The sequence below is a fragment of the Marmota flaviventris genome, chromosome 5, assembly GCF_047511675.1.
Source record: "Marmota flaviventris isolate mMarFla1 chromosome 5, mMarFla1.hap1, whole genome shotgun sequence".
In the NCBI taxonomy this organism is placed as follows: domain Eukaryota; kingdom Metazoa; phylum Chordata; class Mammalia; order Rodentia; family Sciuridae; genus Marmota; species Marmota flaviventris.
This window is the reverse complement of record NC_092502.1, coordinates 20,354,181-20,366,270: the sequence shown is the minus strand read 5'-3', so window position 1 is coordinate 20,366,270 and position 12,090 is coordinate 20,354,181. Positions and strand designations below refer to the sequence as shown.

Below are 12,090 nucleotides of genomic sequence, written 5' to 3'. Positions count from 1 at the left end.
CTCATTGAAAGCCTAGCTAGGGAAAGTAGGTCCTTACGGTATTGTTCTCAAACACCCATTGGCATGAAAATCACCTGGAACTTAAGGGATATTTCTAGGTCCTGTGGAAGCTGTGAATTGGGACCAGAAGTCTAAATCCTTGTTTACACCTAAGGTGGTCCTGACTTTCAGATTGTTCTCTATCCACAATCTTGTCATCTGCTTTGTTTCTGTGTTGTGTTAGGTCTCGAAACAACTAGAACCTGCATCTCATTAGTTAAATCCGTCACCACACGAACCTTGTTCAATTAGGCTTGATTTCTATATAGGAGATGATCTTAGAAAAAACCTTTTTTTTTTTGCATTTCCTGTAAATCTAGTCTGAAAAAATATTTTAGTGGGTTGTTCAAAGTCTCCTCTGTGAAGTTCTACATAATAAATTTCTTTCAGAAGTCATTTGTCTTTTTCTCTTGAAATTCTAATACTTTAATCATAAAACGCAAAGCTTTCAAGCCTGGGTTGGCTGGTGTGGGGTAGGATCCCAGTCCTCACCACTTCCTTGGTCTAATTATCACAGACATCACTAATCAATCAATTGCCGCACTCTGTGAAGCTAAGCTTGGAAAAAACTTCAGAATCTGCCTTTAGCAGGGCTGGATTGAGATCTCTAGAGGTCCTAAGTAGTGAACAGAATATGTGAATCTCATTAATCCTACAGACAATGCAAAATTAAAAATACAATTCTTAATAGTGGCACAAGCATAAAGTCCAACAAAGCTCTGGTTTTCTCATAATGTCACTTTGAGGCTGTTTTTAGATGCTATAAAAATCCTTCCAACTATTATTTTCTCATTGCTTAGGTGCCTGAAACACATCTCATTTGGGCATTGCCTTACAATATTTTATTTTGAAAGACACCAGTGCTTGAGATTAAACCCTTGTCTTCCATTCATGAGACTTTGAGTTTACCTTTTTGCTGAGGCTGCCAGGAACCTCATAGTCAAACTGAATGTTCAAACACTGGAAATATATTAAAAACGGGGTTAGAAATATATTAATATTTTCCCCCTTTCAAAGTTTTTCTTCTCATTTCTTACAGTAACATTGTTGTTCATTGGAAGCATCTCTAATTCACTTTGCAAGCAGGTGAGGAACAAATAAACATCTCCAAGGTAACTTGGATGGCTGTCACCCAGAGATAGAGGACTATGCCTCCTTCAATTCAGAAGCACTGAATTTGCTTGTCTGCCAGAGTCTGGAGATGAAGAGAACTAATTAGCTCCCTTCCCATTCTAAACACTAATCAATCCCCACGAACCTCTTGGCTGTGGTCCACAGCTGATAATGCAGGAGGCGCAGGGCTGCCTGGGCAATTCTAAAACTTGGCTGGAATCTACTATCCTGGGAGAATCATGGCCCATAACTGTCTTCTCCTTGTTAGCAATCAGGAAGCGGCTGCACACTAATTCATGCTGCTCCAAAATTGGACACTGATATGTAGGGACTTTGGAACATTTTTGTGGCTCAGTGCAAGTTTATGAAAATCCATCTGGGAGAGGCTGGGGAAAAGGATGATAAGGAGGGACCCTTGAGGCTTCCCATAGTGAACTGAGCCCAGTGCAGGGTTCTGGCAGATGAAAAGAGCATACACTGGGATCCAGGACCCTGGATTTAACACTAGCTAACCCCATCATCTCTCCAAGTCACTTCTCTCCCTGGGTTGAGTTGGCGGCTCTCCAAAGGGAAGGGTGAGGAGCACACTGTGTTCTAGGTTTGTTAATGGATATTCTGATGTAACAACAACAACAAAAAATTGCCTGTGGATAATCCATGTGTGAATGAGTTTGGAAAACTAGATAAGTTAAAGAGCCTTCTCTATTACGAGACTGTAGAGAGTCTTTAATACACTAATGAGCAATGATTCTCCAGGTCACAGTGATGTAAAATACAGTGTTTCAAGGACCTTGCTTTGAGGACATCTTGTGGGCCTGTATTCTAGTTGAGGCCTGCTGGACAAGGTGACACTATAACTTGAGCTCACTGCCATCGGACACTGCCCATCAAACCTCAGAGCTCTCTGTCCCTGGAGCCCTAGAAGGTGTGACTCACCATGGGCTGGGTCTTCCAGCAGGTCCATGATAACTGAGTCTGCTCCCTTGGTGTAGACGATGATCTCACCGGTCAGCGGGTGCCTCACAACGACAGACATTCTCTTCCTGACAGAGTCAAAGCCCAGGGTGAAGAGGAGGTCAAAGGTGAGGCAGGTGCCCTGGGGCAGACGCACGGTCACCTGCTCAGGTGTCCGGGACACTAGTGTGAAGCTATAGGCATGAGCAGCATGCACCAGGGCTGCCTCGTCAGGACTCTCGGCCTCGTAACAGAACTCGGGGCTGGTCAGGCTGAGAGCTGGGCCCCCTGGTACCTCCTCCAAGGATGCCCCTGACTCGGACCCCAGGATGTCACCCTGGTCCCACGTGCTGCTCCTGTAGCCGCCATCTGTGGAGCAGTCTCCACTGTACACAGAGGCATCGTCTTTCTCGTCTGAGTCTGTGGGGGGCATGTTAGCCCCGAAACTCTCCCCCAGGTCTGTGTCAGAGGGCGCAGTGGATGAGAATGATTGGCTGAGGCTCATTAGCTTCAACCTCTGGAAGAGCTGTTGGATCTTCTCCAGGGACATCCCCAGAGCCTTGCTGGAGGGTGGGATGGTGACCTGTGGTCAGGAGGAAAGTCGAGCATTACATTTTGGAAATACTACCAAGCTATTTCATGCAGAACAGGAAGACAATTTTGCATTAAGAGGACTATCTGGGCCTTCTGAGATCAAGGGCAAGTTTCCTCTCCTCTCTGGGCCTTGTCTTACCCACCCAAAAAATGGGAGAACTCAAATTTATTTCCTTGCAGGCCTGAAAGTCTATGGGGTGAGAGTGCCCATTTTCCTTTGTCATTCCACCTTGATCATGGACACAAGGAAGACAAGGAGATGAAAGTCAGGCACTATCAATATTTTGGTTTATGGATGAGGAAGCCCAGGTACCAAGGGGTTAGATAAATTGGCCAAGATCAACCAGTGTGTTGCTGGCAAAGCTGGGACTCGTGACGTAGGTCTGTCTGACTCCAGAGATTGGGCTCTTGAGGTCTCTGCCAGCTCGAGTCCCCCTATGAACTCGAAAACTGAGAGTTGGATGCTGTCTCTTCCAAAATGGTAGGCACTTCTTTCCTTCTCAAAATAATTTCTCCAGATAATGCTTTTTGACTCCCAAATCTCCCTGAAAACTTCTGATCACTTGGTGATTTTTCTGGGGCCAAAGCAACTTCTCAGGGTAGTTTGGAATCTGGGCATCTTAAAGGAAGGTTGTGGTTTGGTGCTTGAGTGAATTCCCTTCTCTTTATTTTGTAACTGCACGTTATATCACCTAGTTATTCTCATCAGCAATTCCCCAGGGGGTGTGGTGAAGAGTTTGTGGATAATTGAAGACGAATCCACTTCGGTAAATTTCAAAGTAAAACTTTACATAAGTGACCATTGTGTGCATATTTCCATGATAAGAATACTTAGTATATTTTAATCCCTACATAAAAACAGGGGTCAGCGTAACATGGTATTAGTAATCATTATGGTTCTGCTATATATTAACTCCTTTGTTAAGTTACTGACATTCTTAGACTGACCATTACTTCACTTGTAAAACCCATAGTGCTTTGGGGTTGTGATGGCTAAATGATAATGCAGGCCAAGTGTTTAGTATGGGGCTGGCACATAGCCAAGCGTTCAGTAAACACTAACTCTTAATATCTATCTTGCAGGCAGATAAAAAAAGAAATTGAAAGTTGCAGAGAGAGTGCTCCTATATAACTTTTCCATTTTATTTCAAATGAGGACCCAGAAAAGATAAGAGATTGGTTCAAAGTCTCACAGTGACGAAATGGTAACACTTGGCTAGGACCCACATGTCTCTCTGATCAGGGTTTCTCCCCTTGCTTCTCTCGCACCCTCTTCTCCCTTACCTCCTACCTTCCTCCCCTCCCCCACCCCCACCTCTACCCTTGGTCCTTACCCTCTGTCTGGGTTCTGTGGTTGTGGAAACCATGACAGAGTTGCAGATGGTAAGGGCAAGGAAGAAGTCAGCGATGGAGGACGTGGTGGAGTGAGACGACTTGGGTGGTCTGGCATCCGATAAGGTCTCCAGCCACAGGGCAGCATCTTGGACCTTGGTCAGTAGGTTTTTATCTGGAGTCACATCTTTTTCCTGGAAGAGACAGCCTTGAGTGAGTCTTTGGGAAGGAAGGTCCCCATCATCAGATTTTTGGCATGCCTGGAGGAAAGGGCGATACAGTCTTCACAGCAGTCTTGCATCTGGTCTGATCATTGCCGATTTTTATTGGATTACTCCCTGTCTATCAACTCCCCATATCTTCCAGCTACCAGGTCCTGGAAGTTCTTCCCCCTTCTTCCCCGCTATGCCTCTCCATTTGTTCACCATTCCTGATGCTTCTCACCATGCCCAGACCCTCTGGCCCTCCATCTTGGATTTCCATACCATCCTCTAAACCCAGGTTGTTGGCTCTCATTTCTTTTCTTTTTGACCCTTCACGTGTATGATTTTTTTTTTCAGTCCCTAAAACTCCATTTTCCTCCTGGCACTCGAAAAACCTCAGACCTCCACTGTTAGCACGATCGATTCATATGGCATCTAGAGTGTTTTGCAGTTTAGATTTCCACTTTTTACTCCCACTTCTTCTCAGTGTGGACCCTCAGCTCAGCCTGGTGGTCTGTTTGCTGCATTCGAGATGTGCTCCCTCTTCCTTCTGTGCTTCTGATAACACTTTGAAAAATCCTCTCCTATCCACCAAAGTCCTACCTAGATTTCAAATAACCAGAAGTCACACCTGCCCGTGAGATTTTATCCAGCTTCCAATGAATTCTCTTCCTTTTGAACTGCAATAATGAGTTCTTGAAACGTTCACATGTAACATGCATGGATGGACCAAGATACAGATGAGGATATTTCAGGATGGTGAGAAATACAGAACTGGCAAGTCAGACCCTATCTGAAGAGTGGTGGGCAATGCTCCCATGCTGATCCACTTTGCTAAATAGCCTGACTTTTCAGGATAAAGCAGAGATAAGTGACCTCTTTTTTTTTCTTTTTTTCTTTTTAGTCTCTGGGCTGGATCTGACTCATGGGTTTCCATTTTTAACATCTTTATAGAAGTTGCCACTTAATACCATCCCTTTGGTATTCATTACATATTGGCCTATATCTGGTTTTATTGACAGTTCATCCATCTCCCTCTATCTCCACCCTCCCTTCCCCTCAGGAATTGATGCCAGGACAGCTTCACGGGGTGGTGATGGGAGGGGAGGAATGTCTAGCTTTGCTTACTTCTCTGCCGCCATCTTGACCTGACCCATTTTAAATTCACTTTTTTCTGTCCCTATTGACTCTCTCCAGAAGTTAGGCAAGGGCCTCAAAGAAGAGATTGAGTTTTCTATGTGGTTGTATCTTCTAGAACTTTTAACTACAGGTTTCTTTGAAGCAGAAGCTCAACCACCAACCAGTTCTGAGTAGTTTGATACAACAAACTCACTCTACAAAGACATTTACACATAAAGCCATTTCTCTCTGGGTTCAGAGTTTACAGCTAAATTATAGTTTAGAAGGGTCAGTGGTTAAAAAGAACAGACCGAGGGAATCTTGACTGACGAGTGCAGGAGGAAGACTGAGGTTCAATGAGCTTTACAAATAAAAACCCAAGTTTGAATTAAAAAAAAAAAAATTCCAGCGGGTAAAGAGTCCTCAGATGTCTTCTCTAAATACCAAATGCAGTGATTCCCGAAATTCTATTCTGTCCTTCCTGGGGCTGTCCGTGCAGGTGAGAGCCACGGGGAGGAAACTGGCATGCACACCCTACAGGAATACAGCACACTCTTCAAGCATCCTCTCCCATTTAGGTATGCACCCAATTTATTCATAGCAGAAGTTGATATCCAGAAAAAGCCAACTTACCCAAAGGAAGAGTACTAGTAAAACTATATCAAATCTGCGTTTCCGTCCATCACCCCCTAAGCCAGGGTAAGCCATCCACACTATTTTCAGAAGACTTGCAAAGGGCACGTGCATTATCCACCCTCTCTGGCTTTGAGCACAGCCTTCATAACAGGAGCTCACATTCCTGACTTTCCTACCTTCCTCATCCATGCCATTCACCTGACCTCACCAGGTTGTTGCAGTTTCAGGCTGAGATCAAGCTAATCTCAACTTGATTGAAATCCAAAGAGATGGGCTGACTTCCCCAATGTCACCCAGTGAGGTAGTGTAAAGCCAGAATCAGAGCTGGGATCCCTGGATCTCAGCTAGTACAGGGCTTCCTCCAGTGCCTCTCACCATTTCACCAACTCCCCCAAATCACTGTCAGCCCATTTCTCGTGATAAGAGTGAGAGCTCCTGTCCACACAGCATATCTTATGTTCCAAGTGTGCCCTTACCTCATTGCATCCCTGAGCAGCAGCTGAGTGCTAGTCCCCCATTAACCTCTGTATTTCAGATGAGGAAACTGATGTCCAGAGAAGTTCAGTACCTTATTGAAGGTCACACAGTAAGTGGGAGGGATTCCTTCAGCTCATTCCAGATGGCCTGACTCTAAAATTTCTTCTCTCCAACCCCAGACCAGGCATCAACAAGCCTGACCACAGATACCCAGAGGTGGGGAACAAAATTGGGGGCCCTCAAAGCCAGACCCTCTATTTTTCCTTGATGATGAAACTAAGTACAAAAGAAAAGGGAAGTGAACGGTTCAAGATCATGCATTGACTTAGGGTCAGAGCTAAGACAGGTTTTACTCACTGGACCTCAGCCCCTTACAATGTACTGCTTTGCTCCAAGCTGTCTATTTCCAAATGGGACATGTAAAATGACTGACTGTTATTTACTTCATGTACATTTACTCTCAGTGTCATGAGAGCCAAGACTGTCTCTGGATGGGTCCTCAGTACCTGGCAGATTGCAGGCACTCAAAATGTTTGTTGAGCCAGGTGCTGTGGCCTGTAATCTCAGTGGCTCGGGAGGTTGAGGCAGGAGATTGCGAGTTCAAAGCCAGTTTCAGCAACTTAGTGAGGCTCTTCACAACTTAGCAAGACCCTGTTTCTAAGTAAAACACATAAAAAGTGCTGGGGATGTGGCTCAGTGGTTAAGCACCTCTGGGTTTAACCTTACTCCCTCAAAAATGTTTGTTGATTGACTCCTTTCTGGAATCACTATACCTCACCACTGATTAATGCTTTACATCTTTTTGTTAAAACAAAACATTTTTTCCACCCAATCACATAAAAATGCATTTTTTAAAAAGGCTCCTCTGCAAAGGTCCTGCACTGGCAGCAGGCCCAGCCTGTAGGTGCCAGGAGTGGACATCAGTCGATCTTATCCAGTCACCACAGACCTGCCTCTGCAGAGCCAGGTTCTTCACGGTTCCTTCTGCTCCAGCCCAGTGGTTCCTTGTGGTCCATTAACATTAGGAACTCGGCCCCTGGAGCACTTAGATAAAAGCAGTGCCTCTGCCCACCACTGGCTCTTTGGCCAGTCCATTTCTCTGAAGGAAAAGAAATATAAATTCGTGGGAGGTCACTAGATATTCAACTCAGAAGTTTATGGACACCAGGTTCTCAATTGGTTGGATTTCTTTCTATTGCAGGACACCTTAAACTCATAACAACCCTCCTGGAGGAAGGTGCTCTCAGAGCTCACCCTCCAGGGTCCTATTATTATCAGATAGCTTTTATTGAGAATGTAGAGTGAAGTCAGGCCCTTTGCTAAACACTTTCTTATGCATCATCTAATCATCGTCGAAGTGCGATAAGGCTACTCCCATTCTTTCATTTTCATTGGGAGGCAAAAAAGGTTCACTGCAGTCAAATAATTTATTCAAGGTTGCAAAATCATCAATAATTTGCTGGACCTTGAATCTAGTTCCACCTGATACCAAAGCCTGGACCCTTCCACACTCTGCTGGCCCTTCTCCCACAGTCAACTGGGATCTTATTAAAATGAAGATTCTAGTTCAGTGGGTCTGGAGTGTTTCTAACATGCTCCAGCATAGCTGCTGCTCCAGGGACCACAGTTTGAATAGGAAGTGGAATACTACTGGTTCCACTTCCTTTCTGGCTGGGATGTGTTGCCAAGTTGAAGGCTGAGAAAAGGAGGCCAAGCTCCACTCTGCTGATCTCCTCTCTGTTTTCATGAAAACGCACCCAAGTTGAGATTGGTACTGGAAGCAGACTGGATGCAGCAGCCTGATGCTAAAGGAATCCTCTGAGCTAGTGATGGAAATAAGCAGGACGCCTGGCACTTAGCTCTGGAAGGAAACCCTCTGTGGTATGGTTGCACCTATGTCCCCACCTCCTCCTTTGATTCTCCTTGACTTGTACCTTTCCTTTCAAAGAGCCCCCATTCTCTCTTGCTGGCCCAGATGGTCTCTCGGACAACACCCCTCATTCCTTACTCTCTCCTCATTAAAAGTCCTTCTCGTTCCTCTACTTAACTTTGATTCTTGTCTCAAAATTTAGCTCAGGTGCTAAGCCTTCCTGAAGCCTCCCGATGCCCCCAGTAGAATGCAGCTGTGCCTGAGTTCTCACAGCACACTGGCACCCATTGTGTCTGCACGACAGCATCATCCTGTCGTCTCTGCTTTTCTTCCTGCTTCCTCATTGGTTTAAAAGCTCCTGAAATCAGGGGCAATTCCCCGTTAGTCCTTATATCCCCAGTGTTTAGCACAGTATTTGCCACAGAGGGAATGCTGACTGTCTGTTGACTGACTGATCAAATAAATGAAAGTCTATTCAAAGGAAATACAGACACTCACCATGTATAGACTTGGCAGAGGTGGGAATCAGGAGACCCTTCTATTTGTTGGTGGTGAGTGTCTCAAGTGGTACAACTTGGGAAAAATTAAAATAAAACACACCTGCTTCCCAATTCAGCAATTATGCTCTCTTCTGTACAGAATACTTCTTTGGGAAGGACACACAGGAAACTAATGATGATTGTCTCGGGAATGGTGGGGACAGAGGAGGGGAGGCACACTGACTTACCTCCAATGGGTCTTTGATTGCCCCTTCCCTTTTTTTGATAGTGATTGGGGATTAAGCCCAGGGCCTTAGGCATGGTAGGCAAGTACACTACCATTGAGCTACACCACCAGCCCCGGTTCCCTTTTAATACATAATCCTATGGTTGTATTAATGTCACGGACACAGACTTGCTTTATTGCTGGGGATCTGGAGGCTAAAATCTTGTTCGGGGAAGTGATATTTTTGTACTGGCAGAGGTTGTGGCCTTGGTGACATTAGTTTGGATAAGGAAATGGGAAAGACCCATGTTAGTACATGTCTTACTTAAGTAGCCCATAGGTTGCTAGGGTCAGCTTTTCCCAAATGGGACATAAGCCCAGGAAGATCTCAGTGGACTAGAAAGAAGGGGGTTCTCCAGATCTCGTCAGACCCCATCTCTTGTGAACAGTGTTATGGTGGCTTTTTGGGGCCCTGGGGGACAAGGGAAGCACAGCTGAGATGGGATTCACCAGTTCCTTCCCTGTGTGGCCACATTAGTCCTGGAAGACTCTTCCCTAATCTTGCAGAGGTTGTGTGGCATGAGGGCCACCCCTCCCATCTGTAGCAGACTGGGGTGCTGCAGGATCTTCTCCAAAGGAGAGAGGGCCAAGATTAAGGAAAAGAGGCAGAGAACCTTTTCCCCCTCTAACACATTCTCCTGGAGTGGTAGGGGGCATTCCCACAGAAGGAAGCAGCACTGGAGTGGGGGGTTGCCTAGCTGAGCCGGGCAAACGCCATGATGGGATGACATTCTTTGGTCGGGAAAACATTGTGCAAGTGGCATCTCCTAAACATGACTCTGCTAAAAACTTGGCTGCTTACAGGCCAGGAACAAAAGAAAAGGCATTTCCTTTTCCATCTGCCAGGACTATAAAACGTTGGCCCAGAACTTACAATTTTCCTAAGTGTATTACTCACCTTACGGTCACGGATTTTATAGCAGGCAATTAGAAGATCATCACTGATACTTCCTTGTTTTCTATAGTAAAAGAAAAAACCCCGTCTCTGATGGTTGTTGTTACTGTTGACTCTCATTTTATCTTTGGTCTATAGTAAAGAACCGGGAAAACCAATAACAGGCTTCTTGGGAAGGAGGCAGAAAGCACAGCCAAGACTGTGCAAGTTCTGACTCGGCTCACGAAAGGAGGGTAAAGGACAGGTGGCTCAGAGAGATTATCAGACCAGACCGGATACCAGATGGGCAGGTGGGGTGAGGGACCAAAGGCTGGTGGGAAAGGAGCAGGCTCAGAGCCCGGCCAAAAATGGGCAGGGTGGACACACAGAGAACCACTGGGGGCTGCTACAGAAGTCTCTAAGAACTACATCAGCGATCCCACTGCAGCCAGAGATATTTCACACATGAGCATGAGACCCCTTAAAAGCATGAATCACCTGCTTCTGCCAAGGCCTCCCAAGCTGTATGAGGGGGCCTGTATAAGGAGCCGCATGAAGACTTATTTCTTGGTAGGGCAATGGTCTCCTTAGAGTGGCCTCACTCTTGGGTGCCCATTAGAATCATCAGAAACGAGAACATGAATGTTCCTGCCCCACTCTGGACCAGATATACCAGAATCTCAGGGGAGAGAGCTCAATCACTGTGCTTTATGAAAACTCTACATTTTCCCTCCGTGATGTCAAATATGCAAGTATTTGCCCAAAGCAGACAGCTTCCCTGTAGAAAGAGTATTCAAAAATGTCGGCTAGATGATGCAGCAAAGAAAAAAAATATAAAGGAAAACAAATCATCTATTGGGTATCCCTGTGTCTAAAACATAGGATCTCACCAGGTGTGATGGTGCAGGCCTATAATCTCAGTGACTCAGGAGGCTGAGGCAGGAGAATTGCAAGTTTAAGGCCAGCCTTAGCAACCCAGAGAGGACCTAAGCAACAAAACAAGACCCTGTCTCAAAATAAAAAAGAAAAAGAACTGGGGATGTAGCTCAGTGGTAAAGTGCCCCTGGGTTTGATTCCCTGTAGTGGGGGAAATATGATCTTAAGAATTAAATATTTGCTGGGTGTGGTGGTAGATGCCTCTAATCCCAGTGGCTTGGGAGGCTGAGTCATGAGGATCTGGAGGTCAGTGAGACCCTGTCTCTAAATAAAATCCAAAAAAGGGCTGGGGATGTGGCTCAGTGGTTAAGTGCCCCTGAGTTATCCCTGGTCCTCCCCCACACCCCAAAAAATTAAATCATAAAAATAACTCATGAGCCAGAAGCACTGTTTGTACTTTAATGATGAGAAGATTGAGGCTTCCAATTTATCAAGTTGATCAGAGATGGAGAGCAAATTCATACTGGAGCCGAGATGGAAACCTGGGTGTTGCACTCCAAATGTGCCTGCTTCTTAACTAGAGGGGACCCTGCAGGTTAGCACAGACATCACATTGTTTGATTCTTTGAAAAGCCTAGAAGAATTTTAAGTATTTTTGGGGTGACAAAAAAATGGAATAGAAAGAGGTTTAATATGTGGCTTAAGGTTGTGCAGCAAGCCAGAGTAGAGCTAAAAGCAGAACCAACATTTCCTGACTCTCAGCCTGCACCCTCCTGGACAGCTAACCATAGATGCTGTTCTACCATCAACCCCAGACTACTTTCAACCTGACTATACAGCAGTATTCTTTGCTCTTCATAACAAGTACAAACGTGTCACCATCTCCACCTGCCCACGCAACAAGAATTGCACCTCAGTTCTTGCAGCAACTTCCTCATTGCGCCTGAATGAACTTAGAACTTGGCTTTGAAATATGCTGGCCAGGGCAGAATGACTATGTTCATATTCTGGAAAGATAGTGGGTGGGTTAAGATGTCCCTCCCGTTGTCCATCAGCTATGGAATCTGCATCAAATTCATTCTGCCTGGTTTGGGCTGCTGAGATTTGTGAGCTGAACAAGAAGGGAACTGATTTGTATACACACACCAAGAAAAAAACCAAAACCAAAACCTTCCTTTTTCTTCTTAGTTCCTCAGGGGAGGAAGACAGTCATTCTCCTGTGCATGAGATGCCTGTGG

General features: G+C 45.4%; 1 protein-coding gene across 3 annotated transcripts in view; it reads right to left on the bottom strand.

Annotated features, from left to right (window-relative positions):
* Positions 1-12,090, bottom strand: part of Atp10b (ATPase phospholipid transporting 10B (putative)) — a 109,284-nt gene that overhangs the window by 48,173 nt on the left and 49,021 nt on the right. For all 3 annotated transcript variants that reach the window (XM_027938720.2, XM_071611815.1, XM_071611816.1), the window contains 2 exons: positions 4,035-4,226; positions 2,089-2,689 (listed from right to left, as the gene is read on the bottom strand). In XM_027938720.2, the coding sequence (XP_027794521.2) occupies positions 2,089-2,689; positions 4,035-4,226 (793 nt within the window). The remainder of the gene's footprint in view (positions 1-2,088; positions 2,690-4,034; positions 4,227-12,090) is intronic.